Source organism: Glycine max, chromosome 5 (assembly GCF_000004515.6).
Source record: "Glycine max cultivar Williams 82 chromosome 5, Glycine_max_v4.0, whole genome shotgun sequence".
Taxonomy (NCBI): domain Eukaryota; kingdom Viridiplantae; phylum Streptophyta; class Magnoliopsida; order Fabales; family Fabaceae; genus Glycine; species Glycine max.
The window spans coordinates 38120591-38147312 of record NC_038241.2 but is presented as its reverse complement, the minus strand read 5'-3'; the positions used below and the strand labels follow the sequence as shown (position 1 = coordinate 38147312).

Here is a 26722-nt window from a genome sequence, read left to right as displayed (position 1 = left end):
GTTTGCATGTGAACTTTTTCTTATACAATTCTTTTCATCGCATTTTTCTTTTTCTTTTAACAGATTAACGAGGACTTGATGTTACTTAAAAGATTTTTTCAACATCAGTTTCCCTCCCTTTATAAAGGCCAGTTCAAGAATAAACTTGTTTGTATTTGTTGTAATTTAACTTATATAGCTTAACTTTATAACATATTTTAGCACATTATGATATTTATAAAACGAGTTAATCTTGGTTTCCAATTGCAATAGAAATTTGTAATGAAATAATATAAATTGTATTTGTCTGTTGTGGTCATATCCGATTTTTAGTAACATCTTTTGTAAAAATATTTTGTTTTATAGAAGGATAGAGCTAGCTAATTCTAAAATTTAAATAAAGAACAAAATAGTAGGTGTCTTATTATGAAACAGATTTGAGCACAAATGCAAATTCCATAACTTTTTTAGCTGAAGCACGAACCTTAGCCGGAGAACTAACAAAATGGATTAGACTAGTTGGTCTAATTTAAATATTCTCGATAAAATGTAAGGTTTTAATTTTAAATTTTAGAGTTAAATTAATGTAAATATTTTCAACCTATCTGCATTAATTTTATTTGGGATCTTTGTTATTTATAATTTTGTCACAAGATAATTGGATATTTTAGTTCTCATTTTGTTCATCTCTTTTTTTTGGTGTTCTTTTTTAGTATTTGACCAAACAATCTTTTACGATATCTGCAAAAGATATTCTAATGCTCAAGTTAGGTTAGATTTATGTGTAAAGGAAATAATTAGCACAATAAATGAGAGTGAATAAAATAATATATGCTACCTAAAAAATTTAACCATTTTTATACACATGCATATACTAGGCTATGTTGAAGGGATTTCAAGTTGTGGTTGAGAGGGTACTAGGCCATGCTGAAAATGGTGCTTAAGTCATGCCGAAGGGGTAGGTCTAATCCTTGAGTTTTTAAGAGGATGAAGAGAATTAATGAGTATTGTCTTATCGAAGGGGTATTAGGTGGTGATCGAAGGAATCCTAGGTAATACCAGTATAACTTTGACTTTCTAAAAACTCACAACCTCTAACTGATCGATTGTAAGTATTAAACATGCAAAAATTTAGCAAAATAATGCACAAAAAGATCTAGTCATTTGTATTTGTTTGGGTTGGTTCAAGTTAGAGCCATCAAATTTTCAAGAATAGGTACACACTTTGTTACAAAAAATCAACAATTTTAGGATATATGATTTGATGATATAAAAAACTTTTATACTAATAATATTTTCTAATTAAATTCTAAAAGTATTATTTCATACTTTAACTTTTATAAGTTTCTATAGTCAAATGAATAATAATAACAATAATAATTAAATATTTATTACTAACAATTATTGAATGATAAGTAAATATAAATAGGTTAATATTATTAATAAAAATGTATATTAAATATACTTTGGGAAGTAATATAATGAAGAACATACATTAATACAAGTAAGAATGGTGGTATAATATATTATTTAATATTGATACTAATAACTAACAAAATGCTTTAATAACTAAAAAGCCGCGTGGCTGAATTTTATAATTTTTGTGAGAAATAACAAGACTTTGTCTAACCACTAAACTTCCAATTTCTACCAGTCTTACTAGCTCCCGATAGGTCATTCAAATTTGGCACTGAATTGATTCATTCATTATTATTATGTTCTAATATGATTTTCACAGATTCAGTGTTGGATCTTTAACTAGATGCATTCTTCATATATATTTTTTTTCTTTTGGCAGGATTGGAGTTGGAGGGAAAGTTCTGAGCTGCAACCAAATCCTATCCATGATTTCATATTTCATTCCAATTGATAATTGTTTTGAGTTGTGCAAGACAAAAGGGAATCACATGGAGACAAGTTTCGAGGTTGTGCATATGGAGAGGACACGTAACGCAATCCCCGCATGATGTGTTGTGGGTTGTGGGAGCTAGATCGGGTCCATGCCCAATGCCCATTCCACGTAACTACCTTAAATGCCTCAGGCAGGTTTTCCACCGCAACTGTTACGCATATAATAAAGGGTTAAATATATTTTTCAGTTCATGAAATTTAGTATTTTTTTATTTTTAATTTTTTTTTCATTTTAGTTTTTATAAATTTTTTTTTTATTTTTTCTGAAAATATTTTAAATAACATTTTGAACAGTAAAAAAATATTATCTAGGAACTAAAAATAAAAAGGACTTAAATAAAATTTTCTTTTACAGAAACGAAAAAAAACTAAAGAAACAAAAAAATGTATTTAAAATTATAATAAATAACCCTGCCAGCTATCATAAAACCCGAACACACTTGGTTCATTCAAAGTTAATTAATGTAGACATTCATTCTAATGACGGAAGACACAATAAATCTTTTCTCGTCATCGATCCTAAGATAATTATTTTTTATAGAAAAAAGGATAGTTGACTGTATCGTTTTGTTTTAATTTATTTTTCTGGTTCAAAAAAAGAATTTGGATTTAATTTTAGTTTCATATATCATTGAAACATTAGTGGGACCAATCAGAATGGCGTTTATTCTTATCAGTTGAAATAAAAACGTCAAAGAAGGCAGTCTGAAAATCCTACGAGTTAGTATAGTAGTATAACATTACCAACTCCTCGAAACATGACATTAAATAAGGAATACATACTTTTTGTAATTCAAAAGTAACACCTGTTGCAAACTAATTAGTGTTCACACTTCACACATGAGAACATTTATTTAAGAAAGAAATAATAATACCAATACTAATTATTTATTTTCCCCTTAAAATAAACATAGGATGGGAGAACACACATAATGGTATTTATTTATAATTATTGAAGGAGATGACAGGGAAGAAAAAGATGTTGACCCATCTACCAAACGAAACACAGGATCGAAAGCGTGGTTGCAAATAGAAAGTGTGGCTTAATAACTATAACTAGGACCTCATCGAATGATGTACTTACACTATTTCATTTCAGCTTTCAAACCTTCTTTTATATTCTGAGGACAGCTAAAAAGGCCACTAGCCCGAATCCCCGGTGTGTCTTTTGTGACACACCACTTTTTGTCCGTCACAGGAAACAGTGGAACACAAACCAAACCAATACTAAAATGTAAGTGCTAGGTACCAGCTTGTTACGTACTAGTATTATGGATATGTTTGGATATAAGGTATTGGTGTTTTTGAGAGCTTCTATGTGTGGAAAAACAGAGAGAAGCTCTCAAAAACTGTTCTTTTAATCTTGTATCCAAACACGTTCTATATAAAAGTGTGTCGGCTATTACTTACGCATTGAATTGGGTCTATCAGTTTTGGGGGGAAAGCAGAACAGAGCAATGGTTTGTGAGGATTCCTCATCGCAAACTGCTCCATCACCCGAACTCTTCAGAATCGCTTCGTCTTCTTCTTCTGCCGAATCCAACTTTCGTGAACTTGATGATGCATTCCTCCAGGTTTATCACTCTCTCTTTCACTTTCACTGTTTTGATGATTGTTTCTAATTGCGATTTTGCAACCATTGTATTGTTTGCTTTTAGAATCAGATTGTGTAGATTCTTTGGCAAATAGTCTGAGCACATGGTAGAATAACAGAATTATATATATATATATATATATATATATATATATATATATATATATATTCTTTCTAGTTCTTGTGGTACCATAGATTGAGTTGCTTTGATGTAGAATCGGGAATCGGGATTTGGATATGTATAATTGCATATCAATTTAAGTTGTGCATATTGATTTTGTTGTGTTTTAAGATTTGGCTCTACGAGGCTTATGTATTGCTATTGTAGTATTGTACTAGTATTGTGTAAGTCCTTCCAACAGGGCATAGAAAAAGTGGAGATGTTTTGTGTTCTCATAAATTTTATCGATATTTAATGAAATTCATTTTGAACTGATAAGTTAGGTAAGTATACAAAAATGGGTGGATAAAATTTGGTTTATTAGAAAATGAGAAGTTGAGATGATACACTGTTGCTATGGCTGTTAATGTTTGAGAAATATCCGGTAGTTATAGCCAATTGATACTGGTAGAGAATTTGTGGGAAAAAAGATAACTCCTTATTTCTGAAATTATCCGTATAAAAAAAAATAAAAAAATGGAATAGACCGAAAAAGTATTAGGTTTTTTACTCTGTAATTCAATCATGTCATATAATTGAACATTGATAATTTTTATTATAATTACTTTAAAAATCAAATTTAGGATAATTTCTCATTGTTTGATGATAGAGTAAAAATATTTTTAGTGTATCAAAATTAAAGTAAAGAAAGAAACAACTCTTGCTTATTTATGGAGGAGCTTTCTCTTCTTCAATGTGGAATTTGGGGTGGTAATGTTGGTGCAAACTTCAGCTTTTAAACCATGTAAAGTTAAAGGTTGAACGAACTTCTTCATTGTACGTCTAACGAATAAATACAGGCAGATATAGAAGTTGCTAGAGAAACACATCATCAAGTATTAATCACTAGAGAATCATAATTGTTTTTCATCCTCTGGCCGTGAGACATGATCAGTAGTTCTCTGGTTCAGTGTTCGTAAATAAATCTTGCACCATATAATATTATAAGTTGTTTTCTTTCCCTTTTCCTTGTCACTGATTTTTAGATGATATGGTTTGTTCGTTATAGCTGTAGCTAATTTGTTTTCCAATTTACAGACTCAAACGAGAATCTGGCTAGGAGAAGTGTTGCAGATAAGACTAGATGAGCAACTCATTATATCAGAACTACTTGCTGATGGAGAATTGCTGTACGTATATTGATACTATGTTTGATGGACAATTTTGTTTGAAACTTTTTTTTAAATTGCTGTTAACATATTAAGCTCGAGATATTCTGAAAAACAATTTATAATATATTATGCTTACCTCTAATCTATTAAAAATTGGAAATTTGAATTGTTTCTCAAAACTGTTAAGATTATTAGCATGTTTAATGTAGCTTTTAAACTTGTAATGGAGATTAAGATGCCTACCCTAGATGAGAGGGGATCGAAGGAAGGGTTTAAAGTTTATCCATAAAAACTTAGATTGAATATGAATAAAATATTGATGAAGTTTTTCCACATAATATATCTCATTCTTATACAGATATCTCTATAAAAAAAACCCATCAAATAGAAGGCACATTAGATGATTCTTTTTGTTGGTTAATTTTGGATAGAAGACAATTAAAACTACTAATAATTAAAATTACTAATTATTAAAACAATTAAAGTAAAAAAATTTGACGATAAAGCTTGAGAGAATGTGACCAAAAAAATATTAGTGAACGACTAACACATACGATTTTCACCACCTGGATGGAAAATAGTAGGAGTTGGAGAAAATCTTTTTATGGACTGTTTCTATCTTTTTAAGTAAAAGATTTTTTTTAAAAAAAAAATTAAAAGATGTGTTTGAAAAATTATACTAATTATGTACGTTTTCAGAAAAAACCTTGAAAAAAATATATTTTGATACTTCTTTGATAAATTGAAAATGATAGTTTCTGAATAAAAAAAACTAATAAAAATTACACCATAAATTTACCTTTTCAAATATAAACAAATCAACCGTTATCGATTCACGATTCTAACATTCATTTGTGAAAATCTTTGTGCTATAATTCTATTCTATTTCTGAAGAGTAAATCCTAAATGTTCTTATGTTTTATTCCAGGCAAATCTACATGTTCAAATTAACTCCTTATAAGAATTTGATTTCACCAGAATATAAGTTGAAGAGTGTAATTTACTATGTCTCTTTTGTATGGAAATTAAAGGATGGGACTACTTTCATGTCTGATTAGTGAGTAGAATCTAACTCCCAAGAGGCATCACACAAGTAGCCCCTGCATTGGCACTTTACATTGCTTGGAATCTGAATACAGTTTGAATTGGTTTTCAGGTTTCAAGTATCAAAAGTGGTGTGGAAATTGCTGTTGGCAAAGCATATGGAGTTAAGGCATATTAAAGCATACAAAATCCAGCCATTTGCTTCTAAGAAAAACATTGCGAGATACAGGCCTTATTCTAATGTTGATTCATTTCTGAAGGTAAATTGTTTGATTATCATATCTTCTCCTTTTGACAAATTAAGTGAACAATTGCTAAATTTTCCTTACTTCCAATTTATAAGAGAATATTGTTAGATGCTTTTTGAAGTGATCGAACAGATCAGTGACACTTATTACCAGAATATAGTTAAATTATATTTTCAGTAATGTTCTGATACCAGCAATTTTCGTTGATATTTCATTTGAATTTAGAGGCATGCGGTTGTGTGGAAAATGGTACTGGCTTTTGTAATTTGAACCCAAATTGAAACGCAGTTCTGTGGATGTTTATACTTATGAAGTTCTGCTCAACCATTCTTTAGTTCTTCCTTTCCCTTTCTAATGTAATCGAATTGCATCCCCTTGATGATTTTTAGTGTTACTCATGGCATGAAGACACAATAATTATTGACCACTAGATCATATCAATTTTAGTTTGAAATCTCTGTATGTTATGTTGATACTGACTTATTTGAAATAGTAGAAAATCTCTTGATGTAAGCATAGGAATACAAGAAAGACAAACTCTGAAACCTCATTTTATTCATTTATATTTCCAACTTTTGAATGATGTAAACAGGTAAAAATGATCAAAGTAATCTCAGTATCTTTTAATTTGCAGATTTGCAAAATTTTGGGATTGACTGGCGTTGACCTCTTCTCTCCATCAGATGTAGTTGAGAGAAGAAATACTCGAAAAGTTTGCATGTGTATACGCTCATTCTCCAAAAAATCTAGATCTATGAATATAAATGTAAGAGAGTCTCATAATATTCCTCACAATCATAATTTACTTGCCCTTGCATTTTATTCTCTAAATAACGGTCTTTGCTAATGTAGAAACGTGGTGACAGGTTCCAGATTTTGACATTGTGACCTGTATGGTGGCCATGCCCAAGGATTTGGTTGGATGCAGGCGTAGAAGCATAGAGCTATCACACAGCATCCTTGCTGATTCCTCCGGTAGCTATTACTTACAAAAGCATGAAAGAAGAAAATCTAGACAGGTTTGTCCTTGAATTCACTAATCAATTAAAACAAAACATTAAAGTGCTATGCCAACGAACCTTTGATTCAATTAGCACCAGCCTAATTCTTTTTAAGACTTGGGTGTGATAATAATGTTTGAGGTTGAATTCCCCACCAATCCACCAATCCTCTTGTTCTTGTATCCAAGTGTTTTGGCATCCAATTTAACCACAAAAGAACAAGTAAATAAATTGTCAATGAGTATGCATTTATGGGAACGTCATGCGCTGTACCTTGTGCTTCTACTTCTACCAAATCATTTTGCTACTTGTATTTCTAAAGCATGCTGCTTCTGTAGGGTTACCCCATTACAGACTCCACCAAAGATTATGAGACATATTCAGATCAATCTGGGAATACAGAAAACAAACCTCTAGTGCTTCAATTTGATGACTTACATACTGATGACTTGTATGATTATTCATCAGACATAAACAACAGCATAGCCTCTCCAATGGTTGAACATGTTTATTTGCCCGAAGAGTTAGATCAATTGGACATCCAAAACCAACGGAGAAATGAAATATTTAATGATGACTTTGAGTTGCTATGTTCAATGGAATCATTGCAATATCATTGCTCTGAGGATATAGAGCATGATTGTGAGCTGACTTGGTCATCATCTCCTACCAGTGGGGATTTACATGCCGACCTTATTGATATGACATCTCATTTAGATACTGGAATGGAACAAGTCCAAGAAAGTAGAAGTATTATGGACTTTGATTACTTTGAGCATGTGTCGTTAAGCAGTAATGCTTCTGTCATTGTAACTCCTAAGAATGACAAAACACCAGGTAAAAGGGATGCTAGCTTGCTAACAAAAGATAGGAAGGACACTGATCTGTTTAATGAAGAAAATAGTACACCAAATGTATATCAAAGTGCCAGCTCTCATGGTTCAAATCCAACTCCACAGACTGCTGAAAATGGTAAATTATTTGAAATTGGTGATGACAATGAGGCTCTGCTAGTAGCTTGCATGAACTGTTATTCAAGGGAAGTGCTGAACTTGGGAGATCAAGTCGATGCACAGAACAATTTTAAGAATATTGAGTCTTTCAAAGTGCACAGTGACAAGAATGGTCAATGGGACAAGATAAAAGAAGAACATGAATCTCAAGGCATAGTAAAATGTAAGGACATGCTGTATCAAATCATTTCTAGCGCAGGATATTCTTATTCTGTAAAGAAATTTGAGGAAACTGAGACTTTGTTATATTCACCTGGTTGTTACTTCTGCAATACTAATTCTCTAGATGGAATTGTTCCTCATAGCAATGAAGCTAGCTCAACTTCACTGAAAATGTTTCTAGCATATGAAGAGAGAGATTCTCAACTTGATTTGGATAATGCTAGTTGCTACCAATCTCAGGAGTCACTGTCCTGTCAGTCTTATGATTTACCTGAGTCTTGTAAATGGGATCAGAAAGGAAAATGTGCTATAACATCATATAAAGATGAGAAAAGTTCGCATATTTTGGAGGATGGATCGCGTGAGGAAATTACACCTTGCAAACAAAAAGCTTCTGAAGTCTTAATGTCAACTGTTGTTAAGTTGGACACTGATGGTAAAGAGCTAAGCATTGACTCTCTGGCTCTGGCCTCAAATGCTCTAGCTGCTGATGACTGTGAAAAATGTTCCACTCTTGGGGATGACCCTAATGATTTCTTCAAAGGTGACACAACTGAAGACAATGAAGAGCAAGGTCAGAGAGTGCTAGATATGTTAACCAATGGAGTTGTAGTTCCTGCCAACTGTGATGATGACATACCAAGTCCTGAATCTTGTATAAACTCAAAACTTGAATTGAATGGTGATCATCAAGCATGTCAATATGAAAAGGATCCTGTTTATCGTTCAGAACATACTCGTGTGGTGCATCTTAAAGTAAGTTATTTTGACCCTTTTTCAGGCATTCTGTGTCAATCATTTCCGTTTGTAAATTGAATCTGTTTTGCAATTTTGTTATATAGAAAGAAATAAAACCAGAAGATGAGAGGGTGCACATATTTGAAAATTTAGCTGGAACAGAAGAGGAAGGTAAAGAAATACCAAAAGCAAAACCTCAAAAGAGGCTACTGCTAAGATCAGTATTGGGTGGTGCAGCTGCTGTTGGTTTGTTATTCATGATTATGCACCTAAGGTTTGTGTTTGACCCGTTTTTTGTGGCAGGTAGTGCTGATTCAATTAGTCCATTGATTTGACTTTTTGGTCTTTTATTTGATAGGAGGAATGGCGGGGAAAAAGCTCCACAACCAAGTATGGCATCTAGTCATAAAGGCAAAGAGAAGATTCAGAAAAAATCTACTCGGAAAGTAAAGAGAAGTACAACGAAGGGGGTTTATCCCGCTGAAAGGATCAAGTTAAAGTGATTAGGATTTGGGTCTCTTATATTCAAATAATGATAATTATTGAAGGAAAAAAAAGGTAATAGTTTCAACTCGTTGGTTACACATTCCAGTTAACTGAAGCTATATACAACAAATGGACGAGAATATACAGATATGCGCTGTTTTCTACCACCACCCAGCAGGCCACGATATGGCTAATGTACGAAATATAGGATAATGGAACACTGCATGTACACACGTATATACAACTAGTACGACAAAAAATATCTAAATTGATAATTAAGATTTATATATACAACTTCTAAAGATGAAGTTGTTAAGTTTTACAATAATAATAATAAAAAAGAATACTAAGAAGGATTGTTTCACATTGCAATCTTTTTAAAAAAATAAAAAATCTCAAGATAAAAAAACCTATCTTATCTCCTAAAAAGTTAATTCAACTGGTTAAGCCATATGATAACACGTTTAAAAAAATGCTAAGAGCCTTGCAATTAAAATATAAGTTTTTTTTTCAATATTTTAACATTTTTGTGTAGTATTCTCTTTCAACTCAAATATAAGTAAAATTAATTATTTTTTGTGTTAATTAAGAAAATTAATTAATATCATTTAATTTTACTAATCACATTTATATAATATATTTTTTTTCTCAAAATATCTTTCATTATTGGAATTGGATATCTTGAATAAAAAAATCATTGAAAATAAAATTTCAATTAATTAAAAAATATTTTTAGAAATGGAAATAGTTTACTTGTGGTTATATTTGAGTCCATCAAACCTTTATTTTATTTTTGTTTATAATTAAGTTCGGAAGGAATAATGTCTAAGAAGTGTGGTGTCTGGTCAAGAGTAAGTATTGGTCACTCTCTTGGCTCATGCCCAAGCCACAATAGGAAGGTGTCTGAGCTGGAATTTTTTTTATAATTGTGACACATTGAAGAGTGTTTGACATCGGTCCTAAGCGGGTCTAACAAGTGTCATATCTAAGAAGTGTTCAACACGTTGATAAGCTATTATGTAGAGGTGCATGTTCTTTATAGACACAGAAAATAATTAAAGAGGAGAAAAACAAATATAATGACATTCACAAAATGAAAAAGTCTCACCTCTCACAGAAAGAAATGGGAGAAAAATAAAATATTTAAAATGAAAATTTTACTTGATTATTTCAATATTTATTATGTTATTAATCCCCCCCCTCCCCCGGCAGAGTTCAAGTTTGAAAGATGAAGATATATGATGAAGTCGTTTAAGGTCTAGTTTGGTCCTGAAGATTAAAATATAAAGTTATGTAACATTTTAAATTGATCATGTCATCATTAAATAGCTTTAAATCAATAAATCCAACCCATTCATGTATGATTGCATAGTTTAAATTTATTTTTCCCACCCTTTCATACAAACACTCATCTAACTTGATATGTCACACATATATGTATATGGTGAGGATCAATTGGCACAACTGATACCATGTATCAATTATCTGTACTTACACTACACCATTTAATAACTTTCCCGTAGAAGTTAGAAAACAAAATTATACCATATGCCAATCATAAATCATTTGATATTCTTTTTAGTTATGTACATAAAATCTCACATAAATTACACACTTCTTGACGTATTATCTAAGCAATTGACATTTATTTATATTTCAAACTACATATTATCTGTCAAAATAGTGTGAAGGACTAATTTCGCATTGGTTGAATCGAGAGCAAGTCTTCCTGTCGAGCATGGAAAAATATATCTCCTTGTTAAGTATTCACTATTTTCCAGTGAAACTGAAAGCTTCATAGAAGAAGCTAAGCATGCAGGCAGTGAGGCGCCTTTAACTTCAAAGGAAGGTGAAGTGATCATTAAAGCACTTCTATGAAGCTTCACTTTCACTTTGCATAACAAAGGATAATAATGAATACTTAACAAGGAGATATATTTTGCCATGCTCAACAGAAAGCCTTGCCCCGGACACAACCCAATATCCGGGAGTATCTTCTGGTCCTCTCATCATTTCGGTTGTGTCAACAAATCTTTGAAGCTTAGGTGTGTGCACTGGCGCAGGGCGTGCAGACGAATATGTATTGGAACCAATGGTTTTATCACCTGGCTTTGGATGACCCCTCTGTCCCTCTTTGGAAATAAATGCTAAGATACCCCCAGACTTGTTGCTAAACTGGCCAAGACTGGAGGATTGATCCCACTCAGGTTCCTTCTGCAGAATTGCACCAATTACTTTAGAGAAACGCAGCCTCAAAAGGAGACACTTCTTTTCAACTTGTAACTGAGCTCCTGTCACAATGGAAACACTATCATCCGACTCAACTGGAGCAGTACAAACGTATGAAAAGGAGTTCCATTTAACTTTCTTATGCAAGTTGCAGCTATATGAGTCACAAGACAAGTACGTATTTGCGTTGTCAGAAAGTGGTAAGGACTTGGGTAGAGAAGCCAGATGCTGCAGATGAATGGCCAACCGGTTGCTTGTTCTCCCTTCCAATTGTAATCTTAGCCCAACTACTGGTCTATTACCTACATCTACCTGCCATCAAGGAAAAACGAACCAAGATTATAAATTCATTATTTTATAATGTATAGAAGCTGCACTTCTCCTAAGTTGCGAATGTTACTAGTATGTTAGTACTTCTACTATATCAATATGTATGTAAAATGCAAGGTTGGTTGGTGTTTACTACCATCAGAGCCATATACCCTTTTATCAACAGAAGGTCACAACATTTTAGATGATTAAATCATGAACCATGATACTTATATTAACTTCTGAGTAAAAAGAGAAAGCAACACACCACGACATCATACGTATTCAACATGTATGTAGAGAAACTACTCCTGCCTTCTATATGTTTATAACAAGAGGAAAGAAAGAAGGAGAGTAAGGTACATCTTTTTGTGCTCATAGTTTATTAGAAACATTGAAAGCATGGGAACATTTTACTCATAAAATGCACATAAAAATGCAAGATGGAAAACTTACTGGAATTGTATTTATGTAAAGCTTGGGACCCAAGATACTAAATTTTAGCCAGGTGTTCACTTGATGCTTCCAACGGGAACCAAGACGAATCTCACTAAGTACAGGTGCCCATTGTCTTGGTAGCTGAAACTCACAAAATTGATGAAGGTCTTCAATTGAAGGTTTGTCTGTTTCAGCAGTCACAGTTTACATGCAGGTTCAGCTAATTCAGTTTCAGAAAGAGTTATTATATACATATGAGAGTTTATCCATTCTAACCCTTTTAAGTTTACAACAGAAAAACCCATTACTAATTTCTACCAGTGTGCTAGACAAAATAAAGGAAAGTGGTCAATTGAGTTCCCTTCAAAGAATCACTTAGGAACTGTACAGTCCGAGAAAATGTTTTCTAGAAACAAAGTAAAAATAAGGAGACATTCTTGTAATTGAAAATGAAGACCAGAAATGAAAACATTTTCTAAAAGTAATAAAGCCCCTAGATTTTTTATCTGTGGATAAAAAAGAATTTCATGACACGATGATCATCTTCTGAAATTTAGGTAGAAAGGACAAATGTTTACTAATGTTCAGTGAAATATTTGTGCAACAAAACAAATCAAATAATGGCTTACAACGGAGATACAGATTTATGGCATGGCTCACAAATCCACTCCCGCGGATACTTGTCAAAAGGGATGTCAGAGGGAGAAGGAACAATGATATTACATCAGGTTCCAAGTCAATAGTATCCAACCATTCATTATGATACATCTTTTGATTGCTTCCTCCCCTCCTACTATGTACCATAAAAAGATTCTGCAAACATAGTTGAGAATTTATTAATGATCAATGCAATTAGGAAATTTGAAAAACTTTTTGGTTGTAACATCAGTTACATTGCACGAGAGGGACTTGGGCAAAAATGCAGTGCATATATTAACAGAGCATAACAGAACAAACATTTCTTCATTATATTGGAAATTAAATATTAATGATGTGACACTAATAGTTGCATTATACTAGTTCTTCATGAAAGGAACATTTACACAGTAGCATTCTAACAGAATTTAAAATTTCAGGATGAATTATTTCATTGTAAGATAAGAAGAGATAATTAATGGTAGTATGGTAATAAAGGAAGGTCCAACCATTCTGTGCAGCTGGACATGCATAAAATAATAATCATTCTTGTAGAAGAAAATTTCTAAGTTGAACGAGCAATTCCATATGTAATGTAAGGCACATACTATTTGCAAGTAAGAAATTCTGGTTGCACTTGTAGCACCTTATGATGCAAATATTTTAACATGTAAATCTGCAATGAGTTTAAATTTTTCACTAATTGCATACTGGATGCATGAGTTAGCAAAGTCAGCAAAGTCATAACTAGATAATTAACTCAACAAATTACATGTAAGTTAATGATCAACAAACAGAAATTGCACTAAAAATTCAATTTTTATAATTTTATTATATTTATGGGAATAATACTTTTTTAGCAAAAACAAGCATACTCAAGTTTATTTTATTTTTGAGGGCATATGGAAGGGGAAGGATTGTCTACAAGTCCTGCCTTAGAATCAACCAATATATAAAATATTCACGCAAAACACCTTTTATGATAATTATTTTCTTTTTCCAACAAAACTTGCAGAAAGACAACAGTGAGTCAATGAAGAAGTGCAATGACACCTCTTTTTGGTTACATAAGTCTTCAGAAGCCAGGCAATGATTGTCTGCAGAATCCTTGAACTTCATATTAGCTGTGTCCTTCAAAAGTTTCTGAATACTAGTAGGACCAAGATATGATGTATCCCCTTGTCTAAGATATAGCACATCCTTCCCTCCCATGCTCACCCCAACTATGACATGAGTTCCAAAACGTTCTATAAACCTTGCATGAATCAATACAAATAATTTTATCATTGTGAAATTACAGTTATAAGATGTCAATTGCTTCACTCAATGACAGCCCTTCATAATGTGATTTGCATTGATTAAAGGTTTGATTAAGTTGTTCATACTGAAATATAAGTTGCTTTTAAATTATTATTTAATATTCATTTTTTTCAACTAAGCACATGAAAAAAATTTTAGTTTCATTTTACTATTTGTCGTTAGTCGTCTTCCGTTAAGTGATGACGTGACAAATAGAGTACTACATCTTCATGTACCACGTCATTACATGCATCATTACCTTCAATGACGTGACACTGATGTGTAAGTGATTGGGCGTGATGACGTAACACTTCTATCACGTCATCATTTAACGGAAGAAAATTAACATGTAGTAGAATGAAACTAAATTTTTTTCAGGTAGATATTTGATAAAAAATAGGTAGTAATTTGAAAACGATTTATTTTTCCAAATATGAAAAACTTATTTAAACCAATTTGAAAAACAATTTTTTAGTTAACAAATGATAATGAGGAGTTTTATCAAAATAAATAATTTAATTTCAGATAAAATGATAAATGATAAATTTTATTATTTTATTGAAAATAAAAATAAAAATAGTAATCGTAAATTTAAGTTATGTTTAAAAACAAAGCTTATAAGTTAATAAAAAAAATCATTTCTCAAACACTTTTATTTGATCAAATATTTGTAAAAATTGTCAAAAAAACTAAAAATTAATTGAAATAACATGATGAACATATATGTAATTTACTTTAAGAAACTTTTTTTTTTATTTTTTAAAGATAATTCCTTATTCAAAATAAGAAATACGTCAAACTAAATAAGATATTTTTTTATTGGTAAGAATAAAAAAATACTATTTAAAATTTATAATAACCCACTATCAATTTATCGTGTTTAATTAATTGAGCTAGATTAATAAGATAATATTAAAAGTAAAATTAAAGAGTTAAATTACATACATTTAATACCTGAATAAAGCTAAAAGAGAATCCAACAGTGAGATATATATTTTGGATCAAGAGAATAGTGAAGGAAGAGGGAGGGATAACATGTTACATGTATACATTAATCATAAATTGCAAAACATCAATTATATATCGTTTAAATAAGTTTTTCATGTCATATATTAAATAAGTTTTTCATACCTGAAAAATAAATCTTTTTTAGATTATTACCTAAAAATTTATTCCTTGTCAAATATCTACTTGAAAAAAAAATCAATTTTATTTTACCACCTGTCGTTAGTTGTCTTCCATTAAGTGATGATGTGCCAAACAGGATGTCACATCATCACGTCCAATCACTGACACGTTAGTGCTATGTCATTTAAGGTAATAATGTGATAATGAGATGTCCGTGACAAAACGTGATGATGTGACACTCTGTTAGGTCATCACTTAACTTAACGGAAGACGACTAAATACAGGTAATAAAATGAAATTGAAATTTTGTTCAGGTATTTAGTTAAAAAAAATGAACATTAAGTAATAATTGAATAATTAATGATGATAATAATTGAATAATTAATGCAGAGTAGTGCATGAGGAGATTTTTGGAATATACAGATTGAACTTTATAATGACATTAATGAAATTGTTTTATACATGATACATTATATCTGATGAAAGAAAGCATTATATGTGGTCTATAAATAGATTGAAATTAACAAAAAAGGTTTGAACTTGCATTAATTGGACGATTTGTTATTATTTGACAGAATGAATAACTTCGATCTTTAGGAACCAAACAATACCTATCATGATGGTATAACTCTGTTGAAATGGTAAGTAATGTGCAAGATAAGCTCATAATTTCTAAGCCAGAAGACTTCTTTTTTTGATACATGGAGTAGTAAGTTGTTACTTCTTACTACAACAAAAAAGGCCTCGGGATCTTACCTTGCCAAGGCCTCAGGATCCCATGATGATGGCACTGCTTCTTTGACATGATCAAGGAGTTCACCCTGATACCTTTCTAATTCAACGGCATAGCGTTTGATGAACCACCCATCATATGCAAGAGACTTGATAGAAGCCAAATCTTTTATATTTCGACAAGATAACCCAAATGAAGCACAGAAATGGCCAGATGCAGTTTGTCCTCCAAGGCACATTTCCTGGTTGAAGTGCTCCAACATCTGAAAGACATCATAGGGTCACAAAAAGTAGCATCTATCTATAGGTCAATACAAGTACATAAAGAAAAGAGCTAGCAACTTTCTTACTGTAATACTTCTTCTAATCATGAGTCGAATTCATTAAATAATAAGTAAAATTCATAAAATTGTGATTTTTTTAATAAATTTTAACTAATAATTAATAATATATTAACAAAAATGTGTTAGAAAATACGTTATTAACATTTCTAAAGTATATAAACACGGTAACATAATATTCTTAACATGCCTGTTGCAAGGTGAGAACTTCTGAATGGACTCTAATGGATTCCCCTCTGACACATTTGATAGAGTTAGGGACATTTGGAATTGAAACCCCTCCAGGAATCTCCAGATTACGGCACTGCTTCTCATTGACAAATATCAACCTTGAACCCTTCTTACAGTTGTCAAAAGCTATATCTTGTGTTATGTCAAAACCCAACCCAATTGAGTTTATGGCTTTCTGGGCTGCTTCTAAACTCGAAACTCTTGGTGCCATCACTCAATTTGAAGGTATATAACATGGAAGCGAGGCAAATATTAAAGGAGAAGAGAAAACTAACGCACACTCCATTAAGATCAACATAGGCAAAGACTTAATTTTACAAAAAAGAACGTTCTAGGAAGTTACATAGATATTGGGGAGCAGAAGTTGGTGTCATTGATTTTGCTTTTAGAACAGTAGGAAGCAGCAAGGAATCAGGACCACGTACACGGAGTTGACTGTTGACTTGAGTGGATGATATCATCATATCATAATAACGCACAACATCTTAGGACTCATGAACAAGATACAAAACTTATCATAGTTATGGTATTTTTGGTAGGTAAAATAATTACTTGTGCTGATTGATCAAGAAATAATAATAATAATAATAAAAAAGTAAAGATTCATTTAGGTTATGAGAGATACAAAGGACTTAATAGAAATTTAAAATTATAATATTTTGATAAAAAAAAGAAGGAACTACAAAATAATAATAATAATCATGATGATAATAATATTTTTTTTTTAAAAAAAAGCTACTTCTTGTGAACTTATCATATTTTGTAACTTTTTTTTAAGAAAAATTATAACATTTTGTAGTTATTTTTTTCTTTTCCTTCTTTTAAAAAAAAGCTAACTTCTTGTATGATGATAGTTTTTAAATAAAAATTTATTATTTTTAACACTTTAATATCAATAATAAAGGTTAATATTAAAAAAAACCTAACATAAAAAAGAATACCATATAACGAATAATCTAGTTCATTTGGTTGACTAGAGTGAGTGAATTATTACTAATATGGAACCACTTAAAGATTAGAAGGTGTATATTGGCATCTAACATCCTTTAATTTGAACAACAAAGCCATTCTTCTATTACTCAAACATTGAATTTTTAGCCTCTTTCCACAATATAGTTGCACATGTTAGATACAGAACGATCCATCACTGGACGACCCAGACATCTCTTAAGGTTTTGATAAAAATACAGATATAAATTTGTTTCAACCATTCTATTACATGTAAGTCAAACAAGTTTGATGACTAGAAGAAACATCATATGAGACTTATCCAATAATAAATACCTCGTCTACTGAAAGTAGGGAGTACTCATCCAGTTCATCCAAACAATAAATGGAACAAACATTTCATTTGAATTATTAATTTATTCCAGTTTATATGATTTTGTTTAAAAGGAACATATCTGCAAATCTATCTTTTATTTCCTTTTATATGTCTAACGGTCATATTGAGCTATGAATGACAGATATGAAAAATCATGATCTTATTAAACAGAAACGCGTAATTTTTGTTTATTTTAGGAAACAAGATTAATATGCACAATAGTCATATTATTCAATTTCAAAGATACTCTCCACGATCACAAGCGTCTCTCTACCTATAAATACGATATCAAGGATTGAAGAATGATAATGAACAAGTGCAGAAAAAATAAGAGTTCTGAATCAAGAAACGAGAGAAAAGTAAAACATTAGTTGAGAAATACACTAAGCTTAAGAAAGTTCATTCTTTGTGATACACAAAGTACTTGTGAGAGATTAGAACTTTATTGTAAATTCACTTGTTGAGTGTTGTAAAGAATTTATGATTTTATATCAAATTTTTGTTTGTGAAAGTCAGGACTTAGTGACAAAACAATACTTGTGTGTTCATAAATTTAGGGAGAATCTAAGGATTATGTCAATAGTGGCCTTGAAAATACTTGTAAGCAAGAAGTGGCAGAAAAAGAATACTTGTTGTAATCAAATTTGATTAGTAGAACCCTTTATTGGTTGGTAAAGGAGAAATAGACATAGCTTTGGTTAAGTAAATCAGTATAAAATGAAGTATTTTTACTGCTTTTTCTTAACTTATCAAAGTATTTCAAAGTCCCTTATTGGCACATTTTGCTCACAAGATTTTCACAGAAAATAAGTTTTATACATCACTGGACGACAATCCACTTTTAGTACTAGACGAAGGTTCTTATCAACTTGTTTATTATAACATCTTCCATTTCGAAAAGGTTTTATACTTTGACTAATACACTATTTAACCCTCATTCTTGTGTGATTTATTGTATTTCAGTTGACATTAGCCCCTCAGGTTAAGTATTTTCACAAATACAAAGGAAATATCCTAAAGTCAAATAGATATGAAAAAAGGGTATACCACAAACAAACCTTCATTATTCAAAAGCGTCAAATACAACTACTGGAAGGAACATATAATAGCTCATTTCGAATCCATAAACATAGACCTCTGAGATATCATAGAACATGGCAACTATATTCCATTGGATGATCAGCTGAATAAAATTCTCAGAACCTCCTAGACAGATGCTCAAAGATATAGGTTGTTGCTGAACTCTAAAACTCAAAACGCTCTGTTGTGCACCCTCTTTGAGGAAGAATATACAAAGGTACACAACTATAGAAGTGTAAAACAAATGTAGGACACATTAGCTTTAATGTATGGAGGATCCTCACGGATAAAATGCAACAGACTCAGCTTCTTGACACGTAAGTATGAACTCTTCACTATGGAAGACGGTGAAGATATACAAGTCATATTTGGACGCTTCCAAACTATTTTAAATGAATTACATTGTCTTAACAAGACTTTTGATAACTATGATAATATTGACAAAATTCTAAGAAGTTCCTGGACTCCATGTCCATTGAAGATCTTATTAGGACCTTAAAGGTTCATAAGCAGGAAATTCAACAAGATGAAGGGTTCAAAAAAGAAAAATCCTTGGCCCTAATAACACAAAAAGTAAAAGCATCTTCAACTTGCAAAGAATCCTCATCTAGACCTACATCTAAAAGCTCATCCAAAGGTATCAACACTGGTACATCTTATGATGATGAGTCCAATGATGAAAGCTTAAGAGAATTCATTCTTTGTAATACACAAAATACTTGTGAGACATTAGAACTTTATTGTAAGTTTAAGGATTGTGCTAGTAGTGGCCTTGAAAATACTTGTAAGTCAAAAGTGATAAAAAATACTTGTTGTAATCAAATTTGATTAGCGAAACCCTTTACTAGTTGGTTGGTAAAAGAGAAATAGACATAACTCAGGTTGAGTGAATCAGTATAAAACAAAGTATTTTTGCTGTTATTCTTTAGCTTATCAAAGTATTTCAAAGTCCATTGTTGACACATTTTGCACACGAGGTTTTAACTGAAAATAGGTTTTATACATCTCTAAACGATAGTCCACTTTTAGTCACTGGACGAGAGTTCTTATCAACTTGTTTATTATAGCATCTTCCATTTCGAAAAGGTTTTATACTTTGACTAGTACACTATTTGACCCCCTTCTAATGTGATTTATCGTATTTCAAACACACGAAGAATCTAATTAATGTGAAAGGATATGAATAAAAAACAACAAAGAGCAGCAAAACATAACCAAAAGAAGTTAATTAGCTATGCAAGCAACAAGACAGTGAAGCACCTTTGATAGAAAAGGAAGGTGAAGTGATGATTAAAGTACTTGTGAAGCTCCAGTTTCAGTTTGCATAGCAAAGGAAAATAGTGAATACTTAACATGCAAATATATTTTGGCATCCTGAACATGCAACCTTGCTCCGGATACAACCCAATGTCCGGGAGTATCTACCGGTCCTCGCATAATTTCCGTTGTGTCAACAAACCTTAGAAGCTTAGGCGTGCGCACTGGTGCAAGGCGTGCAGCAGAATATATACTGGAACCAATGGTTACATCACCCGGCTTTGGATGATCCCTTTGTTCCGCTTTGGAAATAAATGTTGTTAAGATGCCCCAAGTCTTGATGCTGAACTGGCCAAGACTGGGGGATTGATCCCACTCAGGTGCCTTCCGTAAAGTGACACCAATGACTTTAGAGAAACATAGCCTTAAAAAGAGACACTTGTTTTCAACCTGTAATTGAGCTCCTGTCACAATGGAAACACTATCATCCGATTCAACAGGAGCAGTACAAACATATGATAAGGAGTTCCATTTAACTTTCTTATGCAAATTGCAGTTATATGAGTCACAAGACAAGTAAGCATTTGAGTTGTCAGAAACTGATAAGGACTTGGGTAGAGAAGCCAGATGCTGCAGATGAATGGCCAACCGATTGCTGCTTCTCCCTTCCAATTGTAATCTTAGCCCAACCACTGGTCTATTACCTACATCCACCTGTTATTAAGGAAAAATGAATAAAGACTATCAAATTAATTATTATATAATGTACAGAAAGATGTTACGAGTATGTTAGTACTTCTACTATTGATATGTATGTAACATGTAGAGTTTGATACTAGTAAGATTATTATGGGAGATAATGCTACATGGCCACCTAACTGTTAGCAACAGAAGGTCAGAACATTATTGAAAATTAAATCGTGAACTGATATTTCACATTAACTCTATCAATGTAAAGAGAAAACAGCACTCCGTACATATTCAACAAGTATGCAGAGAAGCTACTCATGCCTTCCTTGTATTTAATTATTTATAACAAAAAGAAATACAAAGGAGAGTAAGGTACATCACTTTACCATCTTTTTCCACTCACAGTTTATTAGAAACACTGGAAGCGTGGGAAACTTCAACTTATAAAATGCACATTAAAAGTGCAAGATGGAAAACTTACTGGAATTGTATTTATGTAAAGCCTGGGACCCAAGATACTAAATCGTATCCAGGTGTTCACTTGATGCTTATGATGAGAACCAAGGCTTATCTCACTAGCTACAGGTGCCCAATGTCTTGGTAGCTGAAACTCCAAAAATTGATGAAGGTCTTCAATTGGAGGTTTGTCTGTTTCAGCAGCCACAGTTTACATGCAGGTTCAACTAAGATAGGAGCTGTTTGATTTAAAAACTGTTTTCTATTTTTACTTCACCTTATTTTCACTTTTTTTCTGATTTCAAAGATTTGCATACAACTAATGAAAATAAGATGACACTTTTATTTATAAGTAAAAATGAAACCAGCAAAGGAATTTTTTTTTTTTAAAGTAAACAAGCCCTCACTTAGGTTTATTGTCAGTAGATAATACCATTTTTCTTGACATAATGATCATTTTCTTAAATTTAGGTAGGATAAAAAGGACAAATTTTACTGTTCTATGAAATATTTGTGCAACAAAACATATAAAATAATCACTTACAACGGTGATAGAGATTTATGGCATGGCTCACAAATCCATTTCTGCCGCTTCTATTCCAAAGGGATGTCAGAGGGAGAAGAAGCATTGATATTACATCAGGTTCCGAGTCAATAGTATCCAACCATTCACTATGATACATCTTTTGAATGCTTCCACCTCTCCTACTATGTATCACAAAAAGATTCTGCAAACCCAATTGAGAAAATTTATGGAGTATCAATGCAGTTAGGAAATTTAAAAAGCTTTTGTGTTTGTAACATCTGTTGCATTGCATGACACAGAAAGAGGCAAAAATGCAGTAAATATATTAACAGAGAATTACAGAACAAGCCTTTCTTCATTATATTGGACATTAAACATTAATATTGTGATGCTAATACATTAACCTAGTTCTTCATGGAGGGGACATTGACATAGTAGCATTCTAAACAGAATTTAGAAGTTCAAGATGAGTTATTTTAGTGTAAGATAAAAGAAAATTAATGGTAGTATGGTACTAAAGGAAGATCCAACCATTCTGTCTGGCCGGCTGGACATGTATAAATTGAATTATCATTCTTTGATACAAGAAAATTTCTATGCTGGGGGGGCAATTTCATATGTAATGTAAGATACATGCTATATGCAAGTAAGAAATTTATTTGCACTTGTAGCACCTTATGATGCAAATATTTTAACATGTACATACATTTGGATTACCAACAACTAACACAAATAATAACAATCTCTTGAGTTACAAAAGTTATAACTAGCAAATTAACTCAAAATTCTTGATGCTTGATACTTGAGTTGCACTTGTAACACCTTATAATGCAAATATTGTAGCATGTAAAACTGCAATGATTTTAAATTTGTCACTAACAACAGCATTCTTGATGCACAAGTTAGCAAAGTTATAACTAGCAATTAACTCAAAAAATTTCAAGTGAGTTAATGATCAAAAATAGAAATTTCTATCATGAATTCGATTTGTAAAATTTTCTTTTATGGGAATTGTACTCTTTTGGCAGAAAACATGCATACTCAGTTTTTCTTTCTTTCTTTTTTTTTTTTGGCGCGGGGAGGGGGGGGGGGGGGGGGATGGAAGGGGAAGGATTTTCTACAAGTCCTTCCTTAGAATCAAATCCATATATAATTTTTCATTAAGAAAATTTTTTTGATTTTAAACTTATTATAATAATTATTTTTTGTTTCCAACAAAACATGCAGGCCAAAGTAAGTCAAGAAAGATGTGCAAGGACATCACTTTTTCGTTAAATAAATCTTCAGAAGCTATGCTATGATTTTCTGCAGAATCCTTGAACTTCCTGCTAGCTGTGTCCTTCAAAAGTTTCTGAATACTAGTTGGACCAAGATATGATGTATCCTCTTGTCTGAGGTATAACACATCCTTCCCTCCCATGCTCACCCCAACTATGACATGAGTTCCAAAACGTTGTATAAACCTTGCATGAAGAATCAGTACAAATAATCTTATTACCGTGAAATTACAAATATACTCAATGACACCCATCATAATAAAGTTTGCATCAATGAAAAAAGAGCATGATCATCAAGTAATTAACGAAAAAATATATTATATGCTGTTTGTTGGATACAAACTTAGTTTATGGGTTGGGTGGGCTGTTTTTATGCCAGAAGGAATAACTTGGATTTTTAGGAACCAAACAATACCTATATATCATGATCTCGTATAAGTCTGTTGAAATGGTAAGTGTGCAAGAGAAGTTCAATTGTTAACGTGTGCAGTTCTGGGGTCTTACCTTGCCAGTGCCTCAGGGTCCCATGATGATGGCACTGCTTCTTCGACCTGATCAAGGATTTTACAGTGATGCCTTTCTAATTCAATGGTATAGCGTTTGATAAACCAACCATCATAAGCAAGAGACTTGATAGAAGCCAAATCTTTTATACTTCGATCAGATAACCCAAATGAAGCACATAAATGACCACTTGCAAGATTTCCTGAAAGGAGCATTTGCTGGTTGAAGTGCTCCATCATCTGAAAGACATTATAGGATCACAAAATTAACATCCGTCTTAAGGTTAATATAAGTATTTAAGTTTAACCATGGTACCATATTCATAATTAACATGCCTGATCCCGGGTGAGAACATCCGATTCGAATCTAATTGATTCTCCTCTGACACATTTGATGGAGTTAGGGACATTTGGAATTGAAACCCCTCCAGGAATCTCAAGATGACGGCACTGTTCCTCATTGACAAATATCAACCTCGAACCCTTCTTACAGTTGTCAAAACTTATATCTTGCGTTATGTCAAAACCCAACCCAATTGAGTTTATGGCATTCTGGGCTGCTTCCAAACGCAAATCACTTGCTGCCATTACTCAATTTGAAGGTCTAGAACATTCAATGCAAGCAAGGCAAAATCAACACAAATAAAGATTATAAAGAACATATCCTATGATGTTTCATAATCTTTCAGCCAAAATTTGGGAGCTGAAGTTGGTGTCATTGATTTGCTTTAGTAGGAACTAGACAGGAAGAGGGACTACGTACGCGGAGGCCTTGACTTTAGTAGATCAGGCTTATGGTTTTCATACTTTAGACATTATGTGCACGTGTCTGATTGCTTTAGTAGGAACTAGAATGCCGTTATACTTAGAGGATTTTCAGCTTTAATTTATATTATATTAAGGTATTTAATTGGCCCTAGCTGTAGTGATCATTGGGTCTTTGTCACCTACGCTATGAGAGCATCTTTAATGTCACATCTTGAGCAAGATCTGATCTTGTAAAGATCTTACAATAAAGATAGGATAAAGATCTCCAAAATAGAGAATAAATTCTTGTAGAAAGATCCTGAATATCTCAGCACAATGTTAAAAAAATGTACAAACAAACCAACAACATCCTGGGAATAAGAAAAAAACAATGAAAGAAGAAAAAAAATAAGAACGAAAATGCAACAGAAGAGGAAGGGAAAAAAAATACCTTTAGTGGACGTTGGCGTCGCGGGAGAGGGAGGTGGAGTGGCGGTGCTGGAAGGAAGAAGAAGGAGCTCTATATGTAACCTCGTGCCTCTTTCCCAGAAGTTATGAATTAAGTATTGCATTTACATTTTTCTTAATATTTTATTATTCTAATTTCTAGTTGCTAGATAGATAGAAATACCTATCAATGCCACTAATTCTTGTACTGGCCCAAAGTCAACAAACAACTCACGACCAATTGTATAACTAGCAAAGTAAAAATTTTAAAAAATGCCAATTTTTGTAGAATATCAAGAAAAAGCTAACAGAAATTTAAAAAATTACCTTCAAGTCTTCAACAATCCACTTTCATCGTTCGTCATTGGCTGCCCAGCAAAATTGCGATTTTTTTTTCCTCCTCTTCAAGGTATGCCTTCAACCAGTAAGTTATTTGTCCCCTCTCCTCTTTTCTGGTGTTTTTGGACTAACTTGTATTTCACTTGATAGCAATAGACTTTTTGTTGGCGCGCGTGTGTGGCATCTAGACTATTCTTTTCAAGCAATCCATGTGAGGATTTTGACGGAATTTTGCCAGTTATGTTGTTGTATGTGTTTATGGCTGTCACGGAGAACTTCTGGGTAATGGAAATCACCACAGATTAAAGGGGAAAATAAATACTAATGTAATTTGTGACTATTTTTATGTTATTCATGCTAATTTTTAACCTGAAAATTCAACCTTCACAAACTATTGGAGGATGAAAACATATTTTAGTTTTTATATAAAGTACGAACAGAGAAACATTTTCACACTCTTGTCCCCAAAGTCTTAATCCACTGGAAATGTGATTGAACTAGGTCACTTTACAATTTCATTTACACGTAAAACTCCTGTTGAATTTGTTCCAAAAAGCATTTTTTAAATATTTACAGAAAAAAATAAAATAAATATATAAAATAATTTTATATTATCATTCAATTATAATTCATTATTTATAATAATTATCTTAAAAGTGATTGATATTGATTTAGAGTATAAAACATTATACTTATAATTATATGCTAAGGTGATAAATTATATCTAATTCAATTCCATTTGTTAGCAATAAGATAGTTGCACAAAAATGATAGTTGCAATAAGATAAATTATATCTTATGTGAGATATGTAGCTTATCATGCGTATATTATCTATACTAAAATTTCTCCCATGTAACTAGCTTCAGTTAATTCTTATTATGTTTAATCAGTGAAGCAAGACAATCAAGTCCTTTCTGCATAATTTCTTTCTGGGTGACCCCAGACATGAAGCTGGACTGGCCAAGACAGGTAGGTGCCTTCTGCAGAGTGGCACCAATGACTTTACAGAAATGCAGCCTTAAAAAGAGACACTTCTTTTCAACTTGTAACCATTTAACTTTCTTATGAAAGTTGCAGCTATATGAGTCACAAAACAAGTAAGCATTGCTCTCAGAAAGTAATAAGGACTTGGGTAGTGAAGTCAGATGCCGGAGATGAATCGCCAACTGGTTGCTGCTTCTCCCTTCCAAATGTACTACTGGTCTATTACCTACATCTACCTGCCATCAAGGAAAAAAGAACCAGGATTATAAAATTCATTGTTTTATAATGTATAGAACTATA

At 32.2% G+C, this 26722-nt stretch overlaps 3 protein-coding genes across 8 annotated transcripts; 1 reads left to right on the top strand and 2 right to left on the bottom strand.

Annotated features, from left to right (window-relative positions):
• Positions 1–2902: 2902 nt before the first annotated feature.
• On the top strand, positions 2903–9596 carry LOC100788653 (uncharacterized). Of its 2 annotated transcripts, XM_003524276.5 has the most exons (9): positions 2903–3124; positions 3322–3464; positions 4683–4774; positions 5913–6060; positions 6683–6814; positions 6915–7067; positions 7388–8980; positions 9067–9236; positions 9321–9596. In XM_003524276.5, the coding sequence occupies exons 2-9, from the start codon at positions 3348–3350 to the stop codon at positions 9463–9465; spliced, it is 2550 nt and encodes an 849-aa protein (XP_003524324.2). In that variant the 5' UTR covers positions 2903–3124; positions 3322–3347; the 3' UTR covers positions 9466–9596. The 2 variants fall into 2 exon arrangements, with proteins under 2 accessions (XP_003524324.2, XP_040871550.1); XM_041015616.1 differs by lacking the exon at positions 2903–3124 and having other exon boundaries at positions 3143–3464.
• A 1376-nt stretch (positions 9597–10972) lies between these two features.
• Positions 10973–17265, bottom strand: LOC100787052 (MACPF domain-containing protein At4g24290). The gene is made up of 6 exons (XM_003524273.5): positions 16751–17265; positions 16244–16482; positions 14114–14315; positions 13054–13237; positions 12443–12609; positions 10973–11989 (listed from the first exon to the last, which is right to left on the bottom strand). The coding sequence occupies exons 1-6, from the start codon at positions 17000–17002 to the stop codon at positions 11321–11323; spliced, it is 1713 nt and encodes a 570-aa protein (XP_003524321.1). The 5' UTR covers positions 17003–17265; the 3' UTR covers positions 10973–11320.
• A 3191-nt stretch (positions 17266–20456) lies between these two features.
• On the bottom strand, positions 20457–25873 carry LOC100786508 (MACPF domain-containing protein At4g24290). 5 transcript variants are annotated; one of them, XM_006580298.4, is made up of 8 exons: positions 25426–25873; positions 25103–25149; positions 24241–24508; positions 23906–24144; positions 23389–23587; positions 22143–22326; positions 21624–21790; positions 20457–21166 (listed from the first exon to the last, which is right to left on the bottom strand). In XM_006580298.4, exons 3-8 carry the CDS (start codon positions 24490–24492, stop codon positions 20486–20488), a joined length of 1722 nt encoding a protein of 573 aa, XP_006580361.1. In that variant the 5' UTR covers positions 24493–24508; positions 25103–25149; positions 25426–25873; the 3' UTR covers positions 20457–20485. The 5 variants fall into 5 exon arrangements, with proteins under 5 accessions (XP_006580361.1, XP_006580362.1, XP_006580358.1 ...); XM_006580299.4 differs by lacking the exon at positions 25103–25149 and having other exon boundaries at positions 25426–25818; XM_006580295.3 differs by lacking the exon at positions 25426–25873 and having other exon boundaries at positions 24241–24485; positions 25103–25391.
• Positions 25874–26722: the final 849 nt, after the last annotated feature.